The sequence below is a fragment of the Phycodurus eques genome, chromosome 14 (genome assembly GCF_024500275.1).
Source record: "Phycodurus eques isolate BA_2022a chromosome 14, UOR_Pequ_1.1, whole genome shotgun sequence".
NCBI lineage: Eukaryota > Metazoa > Chordata > Actinopteri > Syngnathiformes > Syngnathidae > Phycodurus > Phycodurus eques.
In genome coordinates this window covers 24588697-24615797 of record NC_084538.1, presented here as the reverse complement: position 1 = coordinate 24615797, position 27101 = coordinate 24588697, and the positions used below count along the sequence as shown (strand labels likewise).

Genomic DNA, 27101 nt, shown 5'->3' with positions numbered 1-27101 from the left:
GTCACAGAGGCACTTGGCAGGTAATTAGGGGAACAACGGAGGTTACCTGGTTGACCTATTGGTCCTCTGTGGCTCTGTTGGACTCAGTCAGGTCTAGTCATAATGAGGGGTTCCGCTTTTTGTCTTTGGATAGGCTGCGGAGCACCTCAAGTAATTCTACTGACACGTCACTAAGTTCCCTTTGGGAGCTGTGAGTTTAGGAGCCCTTTTCCTGGTTGTCACTAGTCGATTTAGAGTCTCGGTTAGACTAGTCAGATTTAGGCTGGTCGTTGCATGTACCCTGTTTGGACATGTAAATTTGGCCCGAATTAGAGTTGCGGTCATTCCATGATTTTGATTATCATTGGATTGGCATTGTTGGTTACGAGGACCATTGTTGTACGCGGGGCGTGATTGGCTGTTTGGATTAAACGACTTCTTTTGTCGGTTTTAACATCGCCAGAACGTGTGTCAGTCACGCGCGAGTCGCACTTAGCGCCCTCTAATTCCATCTGCAGTGGTTCGTTTGTGAGGAAGACGCCAGAGTCCAGAGTCTTTTTGTTTAGCGAAACCTTTGGCGGCCAGTTCACGCAGTTGGGCACTGGACAGTGTGCGTGGGCATGGTGCCACGCCCAGCTGGTGGCTGGTGTTTGGCTGTAGGTTTTCGACAAACAATGTTTTGAAATTTTTGTCGTCTTCCATATTCGGTTCATTTAAATTTCCGAAGTATGCTTTACACAACCGGCAGTAATAAGCTTGTGGTGTTAGTTTCCCATTTAACTGTGAGAGCTGCAGATTTTTCCCATTTAACTGTGAGAGCTGCAGATTGCGTCCTCTGGATCATCAAATTCTTGAGACAATGCTTGGCCTGAGAGCCGGATAATCGGCCATTACTTGAGCCGGTTGCCGTTCAATTAAGCTACTTACTTCTCGGCTAGATGTAACTTTAATAAGGTACAATCTGTCGTCAGTGGTAGCAGAAGGGAATCATTTAAGGTGAAATTTGAGGTCTCTAATGTACGCGGCTGTGTCATGTGACCCGTTTGGCTTGGGTTCAAACCTTGGAATTTTTTCAAAATTCTCTTTTAGAGACCTGGAGCTGGGTCGGGGGAGAATCGGGGTGAGTAAAAAAGGTAAGCTGCGACTGGTGGTTGCCGCCACCCGTGAGGAGGTCGCACGGCACCCCCTGAAGATGGGTTCTGGCCCAAAGGTTGGAGATGTTTTGTTAGGGCTCTGTGACACTTTGGGAGAGGGAGGGCCCCCGTCTGTCTGTAGCAGGGGCCAGAGCGATGGGATGAGTCAAGAGAGTCGGTGGACAGCTGTCAAGCTAATTGTAGCTCACGCCTGACATGGGCTGACTCATCTTCTTGGTCCCGGAGCTGATGCTGGAGGCGGGACAGCTCCGTCTCCAGGACTGTCATCTGTGTCTTGAGCTCGTAGGACTGTTCCATGTCTTTGGAGCGTTCTACTTTGAGCGTTTCGGTGCGTTCGGTGAGCCGCTGGATGTCACCGGAAGCTAAAGGTGGGTTCTGGCCCAAAGGTCGATGTATTGTAGGGCTCTGTGACACTTCTGGCAAGGGAGGGTCCCACGCTGTCTGTAGCAGGGGCCAGTGCACTGGGATGAGTCAGAGAGTCAGTGGACAGCTGTTGAGCTAATTGTAGCTCACGCCTGACATGGGTTAACTCATCCTCTTGGTCCCGGAGCTGTTGCTGGAGGCGGGACAGCTCTGTCTCTCTGATTACCATCTGTGTCCTGAGCCCGTACGACTGTTCCATCTCTTTGGAGCGTTCCTCTTTGAGTGTGTCGGTGCGTCAGCCGCTGAATGTTACCGGAAGCTTGCCGCAGCAGAGGAGTTGCTCGCTGATGTTCGGCCCGTAATTCAAGCACTTGGTCATTAGACGGACGGTCGGCCAAGTCTACCAATTTAGCTTTTAAGTGGGCAATCTCGGCATAAGTGTCTTGTAGCTGTTTTAAGGTTTTGTGCTCGACATCACTCATAAGTTGTGCGATGTTGTCATTTAGGGCTTCAAGGCTAGCATCATTGAGAGACTTTGCATTGCCCGGGACAAGGTCCCTTGTTAAGTTACTGACGACTTCTTCCAGTGTGTCAAGATTGTGTTTTTGGCTGGGACTTTCTGAAAGCTCCGCCATGATTGCGTTGTGTGTGCAGCAGCTGTACGCAACTGAATTGTTTGTAATGTAAAGTTCCTTTAAGCGTGGCGTCTAACTTGGAATACAGGCACAATATAAGCGATGTAATTAATTGTTATACAATTAAATAGCGTTCGCTCATTACGGTGTGAGGGTTTATCACATAACGTTAAAGGTGTTCGAGTGTGCGTAGAAGCAGTGATCGAATAGTGTTGATGGCGTCAAGTTATGTGCACAAAATGTATTTCATCAAATTAAAATTGCTGCGTGAGAGTTGATTTAAAATAGTTGGAAGGGCACTTAGGTGGAGTTAAACGAATCAGCTTGTTAACGAAATTTGAAACTAATTTAAACAATTAATTTATTTAGCTTTGATAAATAAATTTTGTTATGATTTAGTTAAGCAAATTGATTTGACTGTGTGTGATTGCTATCTCTTAGCAATGCAGTGACTTCCATTGGTACTGCTTGTTGTAATCGTTGCGTTGTAAATTGCAAAACTGGTTAAAAATACCAGCCATAAAGCTTTAAAACACACTCTCGGCGTCAGCGTTTTGGAAAGATTGCACGTCACTCGGAGCAGTGCACTCGTGGGAGATCAGCCACCATGAAAACTTAAAACCAGCCGTAAAAGCACTGGGCGGTGCTGTCGGCCAGCTAAAGTTTATTATTTCACCAGCAGCGATCAAGAGGGAACACGCTGTCTCAATGTGTGTTCACTAACAGCTTCCTAGTGGCTGAGCAGGGGCTAGGCAGCTAACAAGCTTCCAGTTTATCCGGAGCTGCGTAATAGCATGAGGGGGAACTCGAGAACAAACTGAAGCCTATACAGTGGTTCAAATCCACGAAGGAGTGGACGAAAGTGGCGACGTCATGATGACATCACATATTCCGCAAGCAAAGACATTAAATTATGAAGCCTTAAGTCAAAATAACCAAATGGCGTTCTGCTTTGAGCGTTTCAACACAAAGCAAAGATGACGACCGTTACGGGCATCATGTTTTTTTTTGCCCAAACACAAAAAGCTAACACTTTAGCTCCGAGTTCGACTGACACACAACAGGGATTTTCGGTACAACACGCCTTTAAGGGCGGCCAGTGACCGCCCATATCTCCTATTTACGCAGCGAAGCACAGAATAATATTCCCCAAAACCACAACATATAACACATAAAATATAACTAGTCTGGTCAGCTACTCCAGAAGCTATAATAAGGGGGGAAAAAAGGTATCGCACAAAGGCCAGAATTCGTGACAAGAATGACTAGAAAAATGACTACATCCAATTCCAAAAGACATGCCTCCCGTGCTTCGTGGCGACCATGTTGAATGTAGGGCATTAATGTGACGGCCACGTAATGATGATTATAACTGTTGTCTATTGTGCATAGACTCGTAGCGCAGAGAGTGGGAGAGAGTGGCACGGCGGCAGTGTTCATACAAAACAGCTATTTTTGGTCCAGTAAAATTTTTCGGTCAAGCCGTTCACCTTTGGCAACCGATTTTAAACTAGGAAGCACATTAATTCCTCATGGCTCAGGAAAGCAAATCGCCTATGATGAGTACTGTACGTCAACAATGTCACCATGATCAAGCACACCGACGTAGTATGTTTGGATAAAATGTGAAACTTTCAAACATTTTGAAGCTTTTTTATATTTATTTGCAATAGCTTTGTACTGTACTTGGTGTTTTAGGCTACAAGAAAAGCTACAAAACAATAATATTGTACTGTACAGTAATATGAGTGCATATGGCCTCAAAAAACGTACTTCAACATAACGGACAATCGGCTGTATTCCCCCCCGCCCACCCGCCTCTATTAGTCCGTTCTATCGAGGTTCAACTGTATACCGTCCACATTTGCTATCTTTTCTTCAACAGACCTTACCTCAATTGTAGTACGAGTCAGTTTTTCCATTGTCCATATTTCTTTTATAATGTCAAGCCACTGTTTCCTCGTGATGGGTTTCCTGAAGGCTGTGAGAAGTATTTAATCAAACAGCGATCCTCCTTCTGCATTGAGTCCCAAGTACAGATTAACACGTCTTTGGGATTTTATCCAAACACCTTAATCGGATTTGAATGTACATCTTCCCAAAATGATTTCAATTGTCCAGAAACTGTGCACGATGTGCGTTTAAGGAACCACATTGTCTCCAACAGGGCTGAGGTGCTGATAAGCTTTTACTTTGGAATTTAGGGCTTGTAAGTAAATAAATAAATAAATGTTTCCAGTTGAACACCCTCCATTGTTGTTGAACTCCACCAGGAACAAAATACACACGTGGACAAATGTTTGGTACCCCTCTGTCAATGATAGAAAAACCCACAGTGGTCACAGAAATAACTTGAATCAGACAACAGTAATAAAAATGTAATGAAAATTAACCAATAAAAATCAGACATTGCTTTTGAATTGTGGTTCAGCAGAATTCTTTAGAAAAATCAAACTCATGAAACAGGCCTGAACAAAAATTATGGTGTATTTAATGATGGTAATGATATTTTGTTGCACAACCTTTTGAGCCAATCACTGCAATCAAACAATTTTTGTAACTTTCAATGAGACTTCTTTACCGCTCAGCAGGTATTTTGGCCAACTTTTCATGGGTTGTCTCAGGTTTGAATGGCTGCATGTTTCCAGCTCCAGCTGTTCAATAGGATTTAGATTAGGACTCATAGAAGGCCACTTCAGAATCGTCCAATGTTTTGCTCTGAGCCATTCTTGGGTGTTTTTGCTGTGCGTTTTGGGTCATTATCCTGTTCCAAGAACCATGACCGACTGAAACCAAGCTTTCTGACTATGCAGCACATTTCTCTCGAGAATACCTTGATAGTCTTGAGATTTTATTGTACCCTGCACAGATTCAAGGACCCCGTTCCAATTGCAGCGAAGCAGCCCCAGAACATAACAGAACCTCCTCCATGTTTCGCAGTAGGGACAGTGTTCTTTTCTTGACATGCTTCATTTTTGCGTCTATGAAAATAGAGCTGATTCCAGTTTTGTCTCGTCTGTCCATTGGACGTTCTCCCAGAAGCTTTGTGGCTTGTCAACATGCGGTTTGCCAAATTCCAGTCTCGCTTTTTTATACTTTACTTTCAACAGTGGTGTCCTCCTTGTTCGTCTCCCATAAAGTCCACTTTGGCTCATACAACGAGAGATGGTGCGATCTGACACTGATGGTACCTTGACCTTGGAGTTCACCTTTAATTTCTTTGGAGGTTGTTCTGGGCACTTTTGTTACCATCGTATTTTCCGTCACTTAAATTTTTCATAAATGTTCCTCCTGCGGTCACGTCCAGGGAGGTTGGCTACAGTCCCGTGGATCTTAAATATCTGAATAGTATGTGCAACTGTAGTCACAGTAACATCAAGCTGCCTTTACCTTTAACTTGCTTGTCTATAATTTTTTTTCTAATCTCCTTGGATAACTCTCTCCTTCGCTTCCCCTGGTCCGTGTTTCGTATGGTGCATACCATGTCACAAACAGCACAGTGATTACTTGTCACCCTTTAAATAGGCCGACTGACTGATTACAAGTTTGAAGTCACCTGTGTTGCTAATTAGAGGAAACTCCTTGCTCCATCCGAGGGTCAAATTATTTTCAATCTTTTCTAGGTGTACCATCATTTTTGTGGAATATCCAGGTTTATTTTTTTAAATAATTAATTTGAACCTCAATTCAAAAGCAATGATTGACTTTCATTGGTTAATGTTCATAAAATTGTTATTTATGATTACTTTTTGTCAGATTCAAGTTCTTTCTGTGAGCACTGTGGGTTTTTCTTTCATTAACAGAGGGGTAGCAACAATTGTTGCCACTTGTATGTCATACTAGTCATCAGATCTAATTACTACTTCTAATTTGGCTTCCAATTTTTTATTTTAGGTATAATGATGAGTTGCCCTTACTTTCCCTAAGGCTGATAAAATCTGGATGTTACTTTGGGAAAATTTCTGTTAAGTTTGTATGCATTCAGCCTGACATTTGTCACAGAATTGATTGGTTGTGTAGCTTGCATTTTCACTTCCTTATTATAATCCCTTCATTGTAGATATCTAAACAAATCACATTTTTGTAGGTTGAATTTGTCTTTTAAAGCTCAGCAATTTCTATTTTCTATTGCTGTACCTATTGCCTGAATACCTTTTGTTGTCCACTGTTTGTATATGACATCAGCTAATCCTGGTACAAACTGAGTGTCAAATGCTATCTATATGAGGAGTTTCTGATCATTATCTAATTGAAATTGTTTTACAAATATATTCCAAAGTTCCAGCGTGCCAACAGTGATTGAATCTATCCTATCTTTAATTGCAAAGGCTTTTCTGAATGTCATAGCAAACATGAAAGAATTATCTCAAACAGTGTCTGGGTCTGTATTAAACATTGTTTTTTTCTGGAAACAGGTGTTACCACTTGAGAGAGGGAGCTTGACTGGTGACTTTTCCTACGGCTGGTTGAAAATCCCACCACGCTGTATGCTGGAACATCCAGATGCAGAGCGAACACTCAACCACCTTATCTCCGGCTTTGAGAATTTTGAAAAAAAGATCAACTACACATTTCAGAACAAGGCTTACCTACTGCAAGCCTTCACCCATGCTTCCTACCATTACAACACCATTACAGGTGAGACTGCTGCATGAGTTAGATCTGTTTTGGGGATGTTGTAATCATTATTCTGTCATACAGTTTATACGATTTTGACCGATCTTTCAAGGCACACAGAATATTGTTCTATGGCTATATAAACACGGCACCCAAAAGAAAGATTAGAAAGAAAGAATAGAAAGAATTCAAAGAGATAAAAAAAAAAAAAAGATTGTTTGTGCCCTTTTCTGTTCTTTAGTAATTAGCGGTAGAAGATGGGTAAGTTATACCAAGATTCCTCTCTGGCGACAAGAAAACGAGAAAGAAAATGAGCTTTTTGTGAAAAGATGCATTTCAAGCATAACTTTGACACGAATATTTTTTGCTTTTGTGACAGCTCAAATGTCTCAACAACGATACCGCAACATAAACAACACAAGAAAAGGATTTTTGACATCAAAGTAACAGTTAATATTTACAAATACAACACCAAGAACTATTTACAATTTTCACATTTGGAACTGAACTCTGTGAATTGGATCTGTGAGTGTGTGCGTGCGTGTGTGTCTACAATGAATAGTTTTTTTCCCGTGTGGTATGCAATGAAACGGGTGCCTTTGTGCAACGGCACACAACATGCACTACATCACATCACACAGAACTAAATGGGGGAAAACGTGTTGGTGGTCACCGGTGCTCGGAGAGGACTTTAATTCAAGGATTGCATGAGGTATGTTCACGTACTTTTAATACGATACGGCTCGCAAGCAGGCAACAAAACGTTATGTAGCCTAGCAAGCAACGGTTGTACCAGCGTTCTGTCGAATCATGCTCTAAAGTTCCAGCGCGTGTGAAGTAATTTCATAACAGTAAAGTAATTTCATGACAGTAAGTTGGCACCCATTCTTTGTCATGTTGTAATGTTGGTTTGACCTGACTGATTAGAGTACACGATCTGACTAGAGCAGTGATTTCCAACTTTTATGCAGCCAAGGCACATATTTTACAATTGAAAAATCTCACGGCACACCAACAAACAAAAATGTTACAAAAAGGGGATACATTAATTACTGTATGTACTTCCTGCCATCTAATAGAAGAGCATTTATTTGTTCTGTCTGTCACTATGCCTCACTGGCATAAATAAATGAACAAAGATATATTTATTGTAAATATAATTTTTGGAGCAATTAAGTAAATGAACAATGAGCATTGTACTCCACAACACACCTTTTCTTTGTGTCCTTTCTTCCACACGTCCATTTCTTTCATCGCATCTTGGTGGCAGGGTTGTCACCATCCTTATAATCCGCTTGTCCAGCCACGCAACCCCTAGCCCGTCTCCATTATGGCAGGAAACCTTTCCCTCTGCCCCCAAGCTACTCTTTGTCGCTTCTTTGATCAGCTCAGGTTCACCCCTGTTCTTTCTAAGCGTCCCACAAACGTTGGTCTGTGTGTCAATCAGACACTTGCACGTCAACAGAGTTATAGAAATTGTCCATGAATAATGTGTATCCATGTCCAGTGAGGCGGTCGAGGAGGATATATACAGTATTGGACAGTGTACACTTTTTGCCATGATAAGGTTGCATGTTGAAGCAGTACCCTGTTTTTGAGTCACACAAAATGTATGATTTGATCCCATACTTCACAGGCTTCTGTGGGTTGTAAACCCTGAATGAGAGGCACCCCAGCCACTTCATCATACCCTCATCGATACAAATGTTTTCATACGGCTGATACAGTGTCTTGAACTTGTCCAGCAAGTAGTGTAGCACGCTCCGAACACTGTACATATTGTCCGGGGGGTCTTATGATGCATTTTGGTTGAAATGGAGGAACCGCAAAATTGCTTGGTAGCGGTTCCTTGCCATAGCCTGGCCAAAAAAGGGGATCGAAATCAAATGAAGTACAGACCAATATGGTTTCTGCACAATTCCTGTTATGTAACACAGTCCCAAAAATGTCTTCAGCTCTTCAACTGAGACTGGTTTCCATGTGCTTGCTCAAGAGTGTTGGCGACTGAAATAATTGTTGGCAAAAAGATTTGTTGCGTCAGCTATATGTTGGAGCAGCTCGTCGGTCAAGAACAGCTCCAGAAAGTCGACCGGCTGATCCGACTCCGGCTCTGCAGCAGCGTTCTGTGTTCCAGGGATTGCCGTGAAGGGAATGGTTTTGGGTTGCCAATTATCACAACGCCAGCCTGGTCGATCCCCACTTCTCAAAGCACGACCTGTAAATTATAGAAATACAAACAACTGTCATTTCCAAAAAAAAATTATTCCTGCAGCGTGAAGTGGAGAAAAATGCTTTTATTTATCTTTCTTTGCTCAGCCAACACGTGTGGGAACACGTTTGATGGTGGATGCACGAGCTGTAATTTATAGAAATATGATGAATTACCACAAAATATATTTTGTAGCTGCAATGTGAAGTGGGGAAAAAAAAGCTTTCACTCACCTTTTTTTGTGCTGGTAATGCGACCAATCGCGTCACCTCTGCTAGTGGATGTGTCATCTGTAATTTTTAGAAATACACGTGATTACCACAAAATATTTTGTTATAGTTGCTACAGTGTGGACGTTCCTCATCACACACACATCACATTTTCAACTTTATTGTATATGATTGGTCGGCAATTGTTCAAGCTATGAACTAGCACTAACGTCCTTGTTCTGGTGGGGCCGTAAACGGCTCCATGCTGCTTCCAGAAGAATCAGATGAATCCGGATCGACTCCCTTGTATCATCCTCGTCGTCGGAATCATCATCAGGCTTGGGCGAAATGCACCGTGAGCTTCGTGAACTGCGTGACACGGCGAAACACAAGGCCTGCTCAGTGGTGCGCTGCTTCCTCACCGCACACTGAAGCATCTTAGTGTCTCTTGTTTTGACTTGTTTAACCTTCGACGACGATGACGATTTCTTCCCAAAACACGCCTCGATTTTCAATTGTCTTTGTTTTTCCATGTTCTCCACTTTTTTGTCCACCTTTCTCCATGCCACGCTCCTCTACTTCCTCTTCCTCCCAAGTCTTTCTCTGCACTTCCTCTCATGGTCTTTGAGATCTCTTATCAAATGCACGTCTGCCATCTAGTGTCCGTTTTTATGGGCATTAAAATTATAATCCTTTAGAGAGAAGTGACGTCACCCCCCTCTGTAGCCTCTCGTGCAAAACAACATCAAAACTACGTCTTTGGGATTAGGTGATTGAGTTTTAAAAGACGTAGAACTACGTTTTTGGTATTAAATAAGTTCCATGAGGCCCATTTATTGCTGTGCGAAATTATGATTCATATGAGGAAAATGAGGGAAGAGGGAGAGTAGAAGAGGCAAGTGTGGTGGACCAGGAAGTGGCAATGATTAGTAAGGGGGAAGTTAGAAAGACATTAAAAAGGATGAAAAAATTGAAAGGTGTTGGTCCTGATGACATTCCTGTGGAGGTATGGAAGCATCTAGGAGAGGTGGCTGTGGAGTTTTTGACCAGCTTGTTCAATAGAATTCTAGCGCAAGAGAAGATGCCTGAGGAATGGAGGAAAAGTGTGCTGGTGCCCATTTTTAAGAGCAAAGGTGATGTGCAGAGCTGTGGGAACTATAGAGGAATAAAGTTGACGAGCCACACAATGAAGTTATGGGAAAGAGTAGTGGAGGCTAGACTCAGGACAGAAGTGAGTATTTGCGAGCAACAGTATGGTTTCATGCCTAGAAAGTGTACCACAGATGCATTATTTGGCTTGAGGATGCTGATGGAAAAGTACAGAGAAGGTCAGAAGGAGCTACATTGTGTCTTTGTAGATCTAGAGAAAGCCTTTGACAGAGTACCCAGCGAGGAACTGTGGTACTGCATGCGGAAGTCTGGAGTGGCAGAGAAGTATGTTAGAAAAGTGAAGGACATGTACGAGGGAAGCAGAGCATTGGTGAGGTGTGACAGACGAATTTAAGGTGGAGGGGGATCAGCCCTGCATCAGGGATCAGCCCTGAGTCCCTTCCTGTTTGCAGTGGTGATGGATAGGCTGACAGATGAGGTTAGACTGGAATCCCCGTGGACCATGATGTTTGCAGATGACATTGTGATCTGCAGTGAAAGCAGGGAGCAGATGGAGGAACAGTTAGAAAGATGGAGGCATGCACTGGAAAGCAGAGGAATGAAGCTTAGCCGAAGAAAGACAGAATATATGTGCATGAATGAGGAGGGTGGTGGGGGAAGAGTGAAGCTACAGGGGGAAGAGATAGCAAGGGTTGAGGACTTTAAATACTTGGGATCAACCGTCCAGAGCAATGGTGAGTGTGGTCAGGAAGTGAAGAAACAGGTCCAAGCAGGTTGGAACGGGTGGAGGAAGGTGTCAGGTGTGTTATGTGACAGTAGAGTCTCTGCTAGGATGAAGGGCAAAGTTTATAAAACAGTAGTGAGGCCAGCCATGATGTACGGATTAGAGACAGTGGCACTGAAGAGACAACAGGAAGCAGAGCTGGAGGTGGCGGAAATTAAGATGTTGAGGTTCGCTCTCGGAGTGACCAGGTTGGATAAAATTAGAAATGAGCTCATCAGAGGGACAGCCAAGGTTCGATGTTTTGGAGGCAAAGTTAGAATGAGCAGACTTGGATGGTTTGGACACGTCCAGAGGAGAAATAGTGAGTATATTGGTAGAAGGATGATGAGGATGGAGCTGCCAGGCAAGAGAGCTAGAGGAAGACCAAACAGAAGGTTGATGGATGTCGTGAGGGAAGACATGAGGGCAGTTGGTGTTCGAGAGGAGGATGCAGGAGATAGGCTTACATGGAAAAAAATTACGCGCTGTGGCGACCCATAAAGGGACAAGCCCAAAGGAAAATAAGAAGATCGTGCTGCGATACAAAATCTTCTGCCATACATTATAACCGAGCATTTATATTGTTATTTTGACGTATGGGGTATTGGGTTAGCTCTGTTTCTGTAGCAACAGTGTACATACAATGTAACGTCCGAGGCGGTAAGACAACAATCATCACCTGACAATTACCTCATCCGTGTGTCTCACTCTCCAGGCATGACTGATCGACTTTCACCCAATCCAACTGTTACACAAATGGAACAAGCGTCAGTTGATTGGTAATGCTTTCAGAATGGGGTGCAGAGATGACATACGAAAGAGGAAACTACAATTACACTGGTGCCTTGTAAACTGAGTTCATTAAACTAAGTCTGTGCTGTATGCATGTGCTCCAAGAGAGCATAAGTTTCTGAGTTTTTGTGTGACAAGAGTGACTTTAGACGCCCTACACGCCAGACACTACACTAACATTGTGTTAACAGTGGACTTTTTAAGTATTTTGATGGATATTTATTGATAATTACAGTCGTTCAGTCAAACAGTACAACATTTTTAAAGAGGAGTGACAGAAAAAACAAAAAGGAGAGAGAGTGAAAAGGTAACTAAATACTGTAAGAAAAGAAGTCAACATAAGACAGCACGAGCTGTGAACAAGATGAGGAAAGTAAAGCATTATATACCTAGTACAATGACACTTGGGATTTGAGTGTTGTATGCAGCAGTAGTGCTACACCCTGTAAGAGAAGGACTGGAAATATAAGACAGGACTGGACAGAACAGGGAAAGGAGGGGAAGCATGCAGCACAGGGGTCATTGACCTGGCTGTCCAACTGAAGTGTGGTGGGAGTGGCTATGTAAATTATATATATCTATAGGACCAGAGTGTAAGTGATGGGGTACCCAAGAAATTAGTTCTTTGTCACATTGAGTGAGTGGGCCCACACCCAGAAAATAAGTCCCAGGGGTGTGTCTCTGCGGACACATGCAAGTGAATTGACATTGTTTCACATGCACAATAGCCGTCAGAAGTGTCCTGTAATTGCTATGCCTGCACCGTGGGGGCAGAGGACCTCACCCCACCCAGTCGAGAGGTGGGGTCGGGCCCAGGAGTCCAACGTGGGTCCCCCTTCCCATGGGCTCACCACCTGTGGGAGGGGCCACAGGGGTCGGGTGCAGTGTGAGCTGGGCGGTGGCCAAAAGCAGGGACCTTGGCAATCCGATCCCCGCCTACAGAAACTGGCTCTAGGGACATGGAATGTCACCTCTCTAGTAGGAAAGGAGCCTGAAGCTGGTGTGTGAGGTTGAGAAGTTTCGACTAGATATAATCGGGCTTGCCTCCACTCACTGCTTGGGCTCTGGTCCCAGTCCTCTTTAGAGGGGTTGGACTCTTTTCCACTCTGGAGTTGCCCATGGTGAGAGGCGCCCGGACAGTTGTGGGTATACTTATTGTCCCCCAGCTCGGTGCCTGTACGTTGGGGTTCACCCCGGTGGATGGGAGGGTAGCCTCCCTCCGCCTTCGGGTGGGGGGACGGATACTGACTGTTGTTTGTGCCTATGCACCAAACAGCAGTTCAGAGTACCCACCCTTTTTGGAGTCCTGAGAAGGTGTGCTGGAGAGTGCTTCAATGCTCATGTGGGGAATGACAGTCAGACCTGGAAAGGCGTGATTGGGAGGAACGCCCCCCCCCCCCCCCCCCCCCCCCCCCATCAGAACCCGAGTGGTGTTCTGTTATTGGACTTCTTTGCTCACCATGGATTGTCCATAACAAACACCATGTTCAAGCATAAAGGTGTCCACACGTGCACTTGGCACCAGGACACCGTAGGTCGCCGTTCGATGTTCGATTTTGTGGCCTTGCGGCCGCATGTCTTGATGACTCTGGTGAAGCGAGGGGCGCCGCTGTCAACTGATCACAACCTGGCCTCTGCAACATCACGTGGACAGCGGGGACAGTGCCTCTGAATTGGCAAACTGGGGAAGGGGGAACGGAGGGTGTTTTCCAACTACAGGGGGATCACAATTCTCAGCCTCCCTGGTCAGGTCTATTCAGGGGTGCTGGAGAGAAGGGTCCGTCGGGAAGTCGAATCTCAGATTCAGGAGTAGCAGTGTGGTTTTCGTCCTGGCCGTGGAACAGTGGACCAGCTCTTCACCCTCAGCAGGGTCATCGAGGGTGCATAGGAGTTCGCCTAACCAGTCTACGTGTTTTGTGCCTTGGAGAAGGCGTTCGACCGTGTCACTCATGGAGTACTGTGGGGGATGCTTCGGGAGTATGGGGTACCGAACCCCCTGATACGGGCTGTTCGGTCCCTGTACGACCGGTGTCAGAGTTTGGTCCGCATTGCCAGCAGTAAGTCGGACTAGTTTCCGGTGAGGGTTGGACTCCGCCAAGGCTGCCCTTAGTCACCGATTCTATTAATAACTTTTATGGACAGAATTTCTAGGCGCAGCCGCGGCGTAGAGGGTTTCCAGTTTGGTGGCCTCAGTATTTTTTGCAGATGTTGTTCTGTTGGCTTCATCAGGCCGTGATCTCCAACTCTCACTGGAGCAGTTCACAGCCGAGTGTGTAGCGGCTGGGATGAGAATCAGCACCTCTAAATCTGAGACCATGCTTCTCAGTCGAAAAAAGGTGGAATGCCCTCTCCAGGTCGGGGATGAGATCCTGTCCCAAGTGGAGGAGTTCAAATATCTTGGGGTCTTGTTCACGAGTGAGGGAAAAATGAAACAAGAGATCGACAGGCGAATCGGTGCAGCATCTGCAGTGATGCGCACTTTGTATCGGTCCGTTGTGGTGAAGAAGGAGCTAAGCCGAAAGGCGAAGTTCTCTATTTACCGGTTGAGCTACGTTCCCACCCTCACTTATGGTCGTGACCGAAAGAACAGGATCCCGGATACAAGCTGCCAAAATGAGTTTCCTCCGCATGGTGTCTGGGCTCTCCCTTAGAGATGTGGTTAGAAGCTTGGTCATCCGGGAGGGGCCCAGAATAGAACCGCTGCTCCTCCGTATTGAGAGGAGCCAGATGAGGTGGCTCGGGCATCCGTTTAGGATGCCTCCAGGACACCTCCCTGGTTAGGTGTCCCGGGCACGTCCCAACGGGAGGAGACTCCAGGGACAACCCAGGATACGCTGGAGAGACTACGTCTCTCGGCTAGCCTGGGAAAGCCTCAGGATCCCCTCGGAAGAGTTGGAGGAGTGGCTGTGGAGAGGGAAGTCTGGGCTTACCTGCTGAAGCTACTGCCCCCGCGACCCGACCTCGGATAAGCAGAAGAAGATGGATGGATGGCCCGTGAGAATTGGGGGGTCAGGTCTGCCAGGCACTGCTGACATATAGCTGTAATAAGTGGTTCAACGACTATTGAAAATAGCATTGGTGAAAGTGGACACCCTTGTCTGGTTTCTTCTTAGTCGGGTAAAACTTTGTGATGTGATCCTATTCGTGGTAACTGTTACTTTTACCAAGTTGTATCATGCTGCTATCCAATGTATAAATGAGTCTCCAAAACCAAATTTGTGAATTACTGAAAATAGGAAATACCAGTTAACTTTTTCGAAAGCTTTCTCTGCATCAAATGACATGACGATTGCGTTTCGATTTTTATGCTGTGACATGCTTATTAAACTCAATAGATGTCTGACATTATTTGTGAAACTTCTACCTTTAATGAAACCTGTCTGGTCATAGTGGATTATTGACAGGAGTCTCGCTCACTTTCAAGTCTCGCTGCAAGGGCTTTCGAGATAATCTTTATCTATATTGATCAGTGATAAGGGCCGATAATTCGTCGGGAGAGTGTGGTCTTTGCCTGATTTCAAAAGTAATTTGATTGCAGCGGTGTTCATTTGGCTACTAATTTGTCCTTTATTTGTCCTAATTTGTCCACCAAGATGGCGCCTACCAGTGTGGTCGCCTCGGTAACGCGCTCTCTAGTATTGTCTTTGTTTTTGTGTTTTTCGTCCGTCTTTGGAGACCTTACACGACTCACTTACACAAGGGGAGACCTGCTAACCATCAAGGAGGCTACTCCGGACTTTCTGTCACCAACTTTCGAAAATCCGCTCAGTTTTTTCCCCGAGTTACTCACCGGAGCGGCGTCCGCGGTTTTCGAAGCGGCGCCACAGAGGAAAACGAGCCGGCATTCAGGTGAAACTCCGCAAGAGAGGACACAGATTGGCGTTCCCGTCGATCCACCTCGCGAATGTACGCTCCCTACCCAACAAAATGGACGAGCTTCATCTTCTGTTAAAGACCAGTAAAGACTTCGGACGTTCCGCGGCCATGTGCTTCACGGAGACCTGGCTTTGCGACGCTGTACCCGATGGCGCCGTCACGCTTCCCGGCTTCAACATTCATCGAGCGGACCGCGACATGGAATCATCGGGGAAAACGAAGGACGGCGGGATATGCCTCCATATAAACGAAAAATGGTGTACGGACGTCACGGTGCTCAGCACACACTGCAGCCCGCATTTGGAGTCGCTGTTTTTGAACTGTAAACCATTTTACTCGCCACGTGAGTTTGCATCGTTTATACTGGCTGGAGTCTATATTACACCGCAAGCTAACACGAACGCCGCATTGCTAACGCTCGCCGAACAAGTCAACGAAATAGAAAAAAAACACCCTGACTCACCCCTCGTTATTCTAGGGGACTTTAACAAAGCTAAACTCAACGACGAACTCCCTAAATACAAGCAGCACATCGACTGTCCTACCAGGGAAAATAATACTTTAGACCACTGCTACACTACGGTAAAAAACGCATACCGTGCTATACCTCGTGCAGCCCTGGGCTCGTCTGATCACTGCTTAATTCACTTAATACCGACGTACTGGCAAGAACTTAAATGTGCGAAGCCTACAGTGAAAACAGTCAAAAAGTGGACCAATGAAGCCAAGATGGAACTTCAAAGCTGTTTAGACTGCACAGACTGGAGTGTCTTTGAAAATTCAGCTGGTAGCCTGGATGAATATACGGACACTGTCACATCCTATATCAGTTTCTGTGAAGAGGTTTGTGTACCAACAAATTCATTTCGGACATTCAACAACAACAAGCCGTGGTTCACTGCTAAACTTAAGCAGCTTCGCCAAGCTAAGGAAGATGCATATCAGAGCGGGGACAGGGCCCTGTATAATCGAGCTAGAAACCAGCTTACTAAAGAAATTAACATTGCAAAGAGGATCTATGCAGCAAAGTTGGAAAAACAGTTTAGCGCGAACGACTCGAAATCAGTCTGCCGTGCATTCCAATCGCTGACTAATTACAAGCGACGATCCCCCCAAGCTGAGAACAATAGCACACTAGCCAACGACTTGAATACCTTCTATTGCAGATTTGAAAAGGACAGTTTCACTCCACACACCCACCCGGCCGCACCCGCGACCACAACCACACCTCTGACTTCTGCGTTAACCATCCATGAACAGGATGTGAGACGCATCTTCAAACAACAGAAGATTAACAAAGCGACAGGACCGGACCATGTGTCCCCATCCTGCCTCAAAGTCTGCGCGGACCAGCTCGCTCCAGTCTTCACTCAGATCTTTAACAGATCTTTGGAAATGTGCGAAGTTCCATCCTGCTTCAAACGCTCCACCATCATTCCAGTCCCCAAGAAACCTGCAATCTCTGGTCTGAATGACTACAGGCCTGTCGCTTTGACATCTGTGGTCATGAAGTCCTTTGAACGTCTCGTGCTGGACCACCTCAAGAGTGTCACAGGTACCCTGCTGGACCCCCTGCAGTTTGCCTACCAAGCGAACAGGTCTGCGGATGATGCAGTCAACATGGGACTGCACTTCATCCTAGAACACCTCGACAGTGCAGGGACCTACGCGAGGATCCTGTTCGTGGACTTCAGCTCAGCGTTCAACACCATCATCCCTGAACTCCTTTCAACCAAGCTTCTCCAGCTCAGTGTCTCACCTGCCATCTGCCAGTGGATTTACAGCTTTCTGACGGGCAGGACACAGCAGGTCAGGCTGGGGGAGGCCTCCTCATCCACACGCAGCATCAGCACTGGGGCGCCCCAAGGTTGTGTCCTCTCTCCGCTGCTCTTCTCTCTCTACACGAACGACTGCACCTCAGCGAACCCGACTGTCAAGCTCCTGAAGTTTGCAGATGACACCACTGTCATCGGCCTCATCAAGGACGGTGACGAGTCTGCATATCGACAGGAAGCGGAGCGGCTGGAGCTGTGGTGCGGGCGACACAACCTGGAGCTGAACACGCTCAAGACGGTAGAGATGATCGTGAACTTCAGGAGGCATCCTTCGCCACAGCTGCCCCTCACGTTGTCCAGCTGCCTTGTGTCAACCGTCGAGACCTTCAAGTTCCTGGGAATTACAATCTCTCAGGACCTGAAGTGGGCGAACAACATCAACTCCGTCCTCAAAAAGGCCCAGCAGAGGATGTACTTCCTGCGGCTTCTGAGAAAGCACGGCCTGCCACCGGAGCTGCTGAGACAGTTCTACACAGCGGTCATCGAATCGGTCCTGTGTTCTTCCATCACAGTCTGGTTTGGTGCTGCTACAAAATAGGACAAACTCCGACTGCAACGGACAATCAAAACTGCTGAAAGGATTGTCGGTACCCCCCTACCCACCATTGAGGACTTGCACGCTGCCAGAACTAAGACAAGGGCGTGCAAAATCCTCTCGGACCGTCTGCACCCCGGTCACCAGCTCTTCCAGCTCCTTCCCTCAGGTAGGCGCTACCGATCGACGCAAACTAGAACTAGTAGACATTCCAACAGCTTCTTCCCTCTTGCGATCAACTTCTTAAACACCTAACCTATAATTCCATTACAACAAGCTGGCAATTTTTTGACTTGAGTTCGTTGTCACATTTCTGTGGGGCCAATTATGTATGACTCGTGCACTCACTGTAGTTGTCTCGCCATGCTGCACTATTTGCATATACTGGCCACTCATGCCAGAGTAGCATCTGCTCTATTTGCACACTGATTGAGGAGTATCTGTAACATTTGCACAATCAACATTGTCCCAGATGATCGCACTACTCGTCACTTTAAACCGCATACACTCCTTGAAGTCTCAGCGCCCTTTGCACAATGGTCATTGCACCAGACTATTGCAATATTAGTCGTTCGAACTGCTCTAAGTGCTAGAGGACTCTGCATCTTTTTGCACAATTGTTTTTTGTCAATGTCTTTATGTCCCCAAAGTGTTCTGTAAATTGACTGTTTGTTGTACTAGAGCGGCTCCAACTACCGGAGACAAATTCCTTGTGTGTTTTGGACATACTTGGCAAATAAAGATGATTCTGATTCTGATTCTGATCTTTTATCTCCTTGACTGTTCTGAAAAATAGAGGCGCTAGTATTGTCCAAAAGTGTTTAATGAATTCAGAGTGGAATTCTTTAATTGCTTTGAAGTTGGTTTGCGAGAAATTGGTCTGATTCATTATTGTACTCAAAGTTAGTGTCTTCATTGTTGTGATAGAAATTTTGTTCTTTTTGATGTCTCTCATTCTAGATTTCCAAGTAGCAGAGATGGGGATATGGTTGCGGAGTCATTGAATTTAAAAAAATCCTCCAATTCTTTCTCTCATAAATTAATCAAAGTCTGGGTCTTTCAATAGGGACGTGTTAAAGCGCCATGTTGGTGGAGGTACCAGATGTGACTACATTATTTAGGTCGAGAGAAATTGGTGCCTGGTCATTCATGAGGATTGGATGTATTTTCGAGGCAATTCTTTGAGCCCCCGAATTGTTTGAGAGGAAACAATCTATTCTTGAGAAAGTGAGGTGTACCAATGAAAAAAATAAGTCTTTTATGAACTAGTATTGAGACTCCTCTTTCTCTGCTGTTATACAAAGCTGAGATAGCCTGAATGAAATTAGTCAATAAGGCATTTTTCTTATGATTCGGTAAGGTGCGTTTCTTGTAATAGGTGGTCTGTTTTAAATGTTGTGATGTAATCCTAATTGTCTTTGCCTGTGATCGAATGCCATTGACATTCCATGACACAAAAGTTAAGTGAGACATATAATGGGTGCATGTGTAGTCATTTTGAATAGATTGGGTACTATTTATTCTTTGTTGTTGTTGTTTTTTTGACAGTTTGCAGCACACTTTATGGTGTTATGGTCACAGATGTTATTTAAAGAGGGTGATTAGGAGGATATATTGAAGTAGAGCAAAGCCAGAGTACATAAAAGGGAAGCAAACAAAGCAGAAAACAAGCGATAGTGCTCAGGGTATAATATGGTGTGTAGTAGTTTGTAGTGCACGGTGTGAGAGTGTTGTGAGGATTGTGTGTTTGGCATGTGTGAGAACAAGAATAAGAGCAGGGAAGCAGACAGGACTGAGGATTCATGGTGGTGGGATGTGTGGTTCCGTTCTTTTGTTTGTCGAAGCAAAATTAAACGAAGGAAGCAAAATACAACAAGCTTTTGACAATTAATGACAACAAATCAGGAGAAGTACTTACCTAGAAGGGCTAGGGTGTGACGTTGGCATCGCAAAACAGTTAACCGTCGATGAACAGCTTGTCGACAACCAACCACGCTCGTTTGCCTTTCTCACAGTTCTTTATCAACGGGTACAAGATTTCACGCCACTTGTTGATTTCCTTGGGGAATTCGTCGTTCATTCCAAAAGATGTCACTTTGAGCTCACAACCTTTTTGTTTTCACAAACATTCAAGTGTTCAAACTTTGCAATGATGGGACGTGGTCGGTGTCCTGGACTGGGACCTCCTAATCGATGAACACAGTGAAAGGTAGTCTTGTCGACTGTATCTTGCTGTATCTTGAGTGCCAACATCATGAATTTTTTAATCTCTCTTTTTAATCCAGAGCGTTTTCTGGAATGTCCGAGGAAATGAGAAGGTTAATATAACTGCAGTAACGCTACTACTTTTCAGTAGCATGTTTACATCACCCGCAAATACTCGTTTATGGAGCTGCTAGACAATGTACACAACAACAGTGTACATTATATGAACTACCAGATAGTTTGAATGCTATTTTTCTCCTGGATATTTGTATCTAGTAGTTATTTTATCAATCTGTGTGTGTGTTTGTGTTTGTTTTATTAATATATGAAGATAACATAATAGAAATTTGTAAAAATATTGTATTTGGACATACAACGGCTGAAATAAGTATTTAACACATCACCATTTTTCTCACTAAATATATTTCCAACTGTGCTATTGACCTGAACATTTCACCAGATGTTGGGAACAACCCAAGGAATCCTTACAAACAAAGAATGAAGAACAAATAAGATTAGAAAATACGGTATGTGTAATAATGTGAAATGACACAGGGAAAAAGTATTGAACACTCCACCTGGTATTTATTTAATACTTTGGACAAAAGCCTTTGTTTTTAATGACATCTTCAAGACTCCTCCTGAATGGAGAAACTAGTCCCACGCATTGCGCTGGTGTGATTTTGGCCCATTTCTCCACACAAGCAGTCTTCAAATCTTGAAGGTTCCGTGGGCTTGTTTTATGGACCTTGAGTTTGAGTTATTTCCATAGATTTAAGATTGGACTCAAGTCAGGTGATTGGCTGGGTCATTCTAGCAGCTTTATATTTTTTCTTTCAAACCAATTGCGAGTTTCCTTGGCAGTATCTTTTGGGTCATTATCCTAATGAAATGTCCACCCTCGTTTCATTTTCATCGTCCTCATAGATGGCTTAAGATGTTTGTCAAGAATGTCTCGATAGATGTGCACATTCATCTTTCCTTCAATAATGTAAAGTTTACCAGTATTGCTGAAAACGCAGCCCCACACCATCATGTTCCCACCTCCAAACTTGACTGTTGGTATGGTGTTTTTAGGGTGATGTACAGCGCCATTTCTCCTACAAACATTATGACATCCAAAGAGTTAAATTTTGCTCTCATCAGACCAGACTTTTTTCAGCAATGGAGTCTTGTCATGATGTGCGTGATGAACGTGCATACAGGCCATGGTTGCGGAGTGCATTATTCACTGTTTTCCTTGTGACAACAGTACCTGCTAATTCTTTTTGAAGTTCTCCACAGGTGGTCCTTGGCTTTTGGACAACTCTTCTGATTATTCTTTGCACCCCTGTCAGAAATCTTGCAAGGAGCACCCGATCGAGGCAAATTTATGGAGGTATGATTGGCTTTCCACTTACGTATTATGGCCCCAACTGTGCTCTCTGGAACATTCAGAAGCTTAGATACAACCCCAATTCCAATGAAGTTGGGACGTTGTGTTAAACATAAATAAAAACAGAATACAATGATTTGCAAATCATGTTCAACCTATATTTAATAGAATACACTATAAAGACAAGAAATTTAATGTTCAAACTGATAAACTTTATTGTTTTTCGCAAATAATCATCCATCTATCCATTTTCTGAGCCGCTTATCCTCACTCGGGTCGCGGGCGTGCTGGAGCCTATCCCAGCTGTCATCGGGCAGGAGGCGGGGTACACCCTGAACTGGTTGCCAGCCAATCGCAGGGCACTTACAAACAGACAACCATTCGCACTCACAGTCACACCTATGGGCAATTTAGAGTCTCCAATTTATGCATGTTTTTTGGGATGTGGGAGGAAACCGGAGTGCCCGGAGAAAACCCACACAGGCACGGGGAGAACATGCAAACTCCACACAGTCGGGGCCGGGGATTGAACCCGGGTCCTCAGAACTGTGGGGCTGACGCTCTAACCAGTCGGCCACCGTGCCGCCGCAAATAATCATTAACTTAGAATTTTACGGCTGCAACATATTCCAAAAAAGCTGGGACAGGTGGCAAAAAAGACTGAGAAAGTTGAGGAATGCTCATCAAACACCTGTTTGGAACATCCCACAGGTGAACAGGCTAATTGGGAACAGGTGGGTGCTATAATTGGGTAGAAAAGGAGCTTCCCTGAATTGCTCAGTCATTCAGAAGCAAAGATGGGGCGAGGTTCACCTCTTTGTGAACAAGTGCATGAGAAAATAGTCGAACAGTTTAAGGACAATGTTCCTCAACGTACAATTGCAAGGAATTTAGGGATTTCATCATCTACGGTCCATATCATCATCAAAAGGTTCAGAGAATCTCGAGAAATCACTACATGTAAGCGGCAAGGCCGAAAACCAACATTGAATGCCCGTGACCTTCGATCCCCACTGCATCAAAAACCGACATCAATGTGTAAATGATATCTCCACGTGGGCTCAGGAACACTTCAGAAAACCAATGTCAGTAAATACAGTTCGGCGCTCCATCCGGAAGTGCAACTTGAAACTCTACTATGCAAAGCAAAAGCCATTTATCAACAACACCCAGAAACACCACCGGCTTGTCTTGGCCTGAGCTCAACGAAGATGGACTGGTGATGTAACACAGTAGTAAACATGACCCTGTCCCAGCTTTTTCGGAATGTGTTGCAGCCATAAAATTCTAAATTAATGATTATTTGCTAAAAACAATCAAGTTTATTAGTTTGAACATTAAATAGCTTGTCTTTGTAGTGTATTCGTATTAAATATAGGTTGAACATGATTTGCAAATCATTGTATTCTGTTTTTATTCATGTTGAACACAACATCCCAACTTCATTGGAATTGGGATTGTATGTGCGTGTAACCAATGCCATCGTTATGTTTTGCAACAATTACTTTGCGATCGTCTTGAGACAGCTCTTTGCTTTTCTTACCAATGAGACCTTTTTATAGGACTGAACCAGCTGATATTCATTTGCACTGAAAACGGACAGGATTGCTGTTTGATTATTGATAGATTTTTGGTGTTATCTTGGCTTTCCATGCCTTTTTACACCTCCCTTTCTTCAAGCGTTCAAAACTTTTTCCCAGTGTCATTTCACATTATTACACACAACTTAATTTCTGATCTTATTTGTTCTACTTTCTTTATGTATGGATTACTTTGGTTATTCAGGTCAATAGCACCTTTGTATATATATTTAGTGATAAAAATGGTGACGTGTTAAATACTGATTTTCGCCGCTGTATAGTGTTATTGGCATATATATTTTTTATATATATATATACATATACATATAGCTGGGCCGACTCTTTCACTTTTGACTTTAGGCCAATTTGGAAGGAGGATGTGGGGGGAGCAATGCGAGAGCTGGGAATTTCTGTGACCATTAGTGTAACCCAATTATGCACCAATTTGTACTGGCAGGTGGAACGGTGGCAGGTGGAAAGATGGTGCCTATCGGTGTGGTCGCGTCGGTAACGTGCTCTCTAGTATTATCTATTTTTTGTTTTTTGTTCGTCTTTGGAGACATTACACGACTCACTTATACAAGAGAAGACTTGCAAAACATTAGGGAATCTACCCTGGACTTTCTTTCAGCAACTTTTGCAAATCCACGCAGTTTTTTCTCCGAGTTACTCACCGGTGGGCCGGCTATGGTCTATGGCGCATGAAGTCGACGAAGGGGAAAGCGCGCCGCCATCCAAGTGAAGCTCCTTAAGAGAGGATACAGATTGGCACTCCCGTCGATCCACCTCACGAATCTACACTCACTACCCAACAAAATGGACGAGCTTCATCTTCTTACAAAGACCAGTAAAGTCTTCGGACGTTCCGCCGCCCTGTACTTTACGGAGACATGGCTTTGTGAACGCGTCCCTGATGGCGTCGTAATGCTTCCGGGCTTTACTACACCAGGCAGACCGCATCACGGAGTTATCACGGAAAACAAAAGGTGGCGGGGATGTGCTTCTATATCAACGAAAAATCGTCTACTGACGTCACGTAGCTCTGCACACGCTGCAGCCCGGACTTGGAGTCGCTGTTTTTGAACCGTAAGCCATTCTCCTCGCCGCGTGGGTTCTCTCTACACGAACGACGAAATTCTAATTTCTGCTGTTTGAAAAACTCACAATTTGGCAGTCGTAACTGCTGGACAGAGGGTGGTACTCAGTGACATCCTCAATATGCGATGTGGCATCTTTGAGGTCTGATTAAGCGAGCGACAAGGAAGGCTTTTCCTCGGAATTTAGGATTGACATGCAGAACTGTGGAACTTGTAAGAAAAAAAACAGAGGTGGGACCGCATTAGTGGGGCCTGTCAGGACCGAATAATTTTACTTAATCTGAGGGGTCCCAAATGTGGGATAATTCTATCTCTGGCTAAATTGTCTAGAAAGGGAGCAATTTCACGGCTACAAACGTCAACGGGGATTGGGGGAGGGCGGGGCTGCGGATGCGCTTTATTTCGGTCATTATATTATCGGTTTGTGGCGAAGCGGAGCATTTGATTTTGTTGGTGCCTTGGTGTAGCGAGGATGCGGTCCGGTGTCACTGTGTTGACCATCCTTCGTTTCGTGGATCGTGGACCGATGCTTATGTGACCCATACCCCCACGCCCCTCCTTTCGCCACGTGGAGCCACGAGCAGCTGCGAAGTGCGCTTCACGGAGGCGCAATAACAAAGGTCCACGATAATGCAAATAAGCTGGTACAAAACTGAGGAGTTAAGCTTGCACAGGACGGAATAATTGAAACAGTGGCAGCCAAGGCGAGCCACAGATCAAACGACAACCAAGGCCCCTTCAACGTCACGAACAACGCAGAGAAAAGATGCTAGGAACTAGCACAGAAGGAAGCGTTCATCACAAGTGGATACTGCAGGTGTGCCAGAAGTCGGGTCCAAGGCGTCACCTGAGAAACAAAAGGGTGGACGGGGTGGGCAAAATGGCAACGAGGTGCACTTTGCAAGATGTGGAGAAGTGCACGGGTAGTCCGATGTCTCTGAGAAGAGACAATGCCCACGTCCTGTGCTGTTGAAGCAATGCATGTATAAAAGTCACGAAAGAAGCAAAATGACAAAGCAGCTACTGAGAGTGTGGCAGGAAAGGCTCAATTAAGGTTAGCGTGACAGCTGAATAAGTGGACCAATGATTAGGGACAAAGTCCATAAAATGCTCAGAGGGCACAGTTTTGCTTCTCAGCAAGGAGTCTTGTGGTCCCAAAAAGTTGAAGGGCCAGTGTCACGAGAGCAACCACTGGTGGACATCGTTAGCATTACCGGTGTGGGACACCCCTTTTGTAAAGATGTCATCCAGCTGCGGTTTTGTGAGAGGCGGCGCATCAAGGAGGCTCGTGGCGTAGCACTGGGTGGTTTCTCTCGTGTGTTTTGGTCTTCGCAGGGGTCTCCGCACCTGTGCATAAATCCTGCGCCGCGTATAGTCAATTAATGGCATGAAACGACTCAGCAGATCTTGTGCAAAGGTACTGACTTGATAGGTGACACGAACACAGGATGAATTTTGGAATGTGGCCCTATTGTCCAATGTAACGACACGAGCAAGTCTAATTGGGTGTTACTAGGACAAAGGGGCGAATTGTCATTTTGCAGTGTTGGAGGTCGAGCGTCCGACCCTCCTGCTGTAATTTGTCACGCAGCAAGTCAAACACGTCCTCGGACATGACCGTGATGTCTGCTGCAGTGTCCACGAGTCCGTCATATTGGAACGTGCGTTTAAGTGTGGCTGTCAAGTAAATTTTTCCTGACATGTCATTAACGGTTAGAATACCTAGATGACGTTTTTGTTTCACAGGAGTCATTCAGTGAGACACAGGACATGGTCGGAGACTGTCAAGCTAATTGTCAAACTGGGTTTTGGTCTGCGAATTTTGGTTTTTAGTAACGGGTGGTACCTGGTCATCGCAGTGGTCGGTTGTGTGCGTGCCCATGGTCTGTTGGATGGGACGCTTGTCATCGCCAATTGGAGAATCAGGCGAATGCATGGAGACGTCGGGGTCAGAGCAGACTATCACAGCAGGCTGGCCGGGCTCAGGGGCATCGCTGCACACCGGGGTCTCAGGCTGTCGTCGGTCTTGCTTCACATTATTTGCCAAGCTGCGGATAATCTCAAGAATAGCATGTGCAGCAGTACCAATTTCCCCGTTAACGGCCCCTTGTGGGGCTGAGAAGGAGGATGCGTGCCGTCTGGGCTTGTTCCGTTCGAGCGACCAGGAACGGGAGTCTGTTTTTACCGGCAAATGTTAAAAGTTTCGGCGCGCGTCATTATTTTGGTAGCTGAAACCAAAAATATTGTGATCCGACAGTTTAGTGTTGGTCCTTTTATGCTTAGCAACGCCTTTAGCGGCTAGGTCGCGCAGTTATGAGCTGGACAGCGTGCGAGTGCATTCTGCCACTCCCACATGGTGTTTTAACATTTGGGTGCATGTTTTCAACAAAAAGCATTTTAAAATGTATGTCTTCTTCCATTTTTGGTTCGTTTAACCCGAAATATGCTTTGCGCAAACAACAGTAATAAACTTGTGGTGTTTCAAGGCTCACATTTAACAGTAAGAGCGAGACAAAGCCTGGCAGAGGGCTTGATCAGAATCAGAATCATCTTTATTTGCCAAGTATGTCCAAAACACACAAGGAATTTGTCTCCGGTAGTTGGAGCCGCTCTAGTACAACAGAAATCTAGTCAATTTACAGAACACTTTGGAGACATAAAGACATTGACAAAAAACAATTGTGCAAAAAGATGCAGAGTCCTCTAGCACTTAGAGCAGTTCGAATGACTAATTTTGCAATGGTCCGGTGCAATGACCATTGTGCAA

The 27101-nt window shown here is 45.0% G+C and overlaps 1 protein-coding gene across 2 annotated transcripts in view; it reads left to right on the top strand.

Annotated features, from left to right (window-relative positions):
• dicer1 (dicer 1, ribonuclease type III) overlaps window positions 1-27101 on the top strand; it is a 216910-nt gene that overhangs the window by 157767 nt on the left and 32042 nt on the right. For both annotated transcript variants that reach the window (XM_061695434.1, XM_061695435.1), the window contains exon 25: window positions 6547-6769. In XM_061695434.1, coding sequence (XP_061551418.1) covers window positions 6547-6769 — 223 coding nt within the window. The remainder of the gene's footprint in view (window positions 1-6546; window positions 6770-27101) is intronic.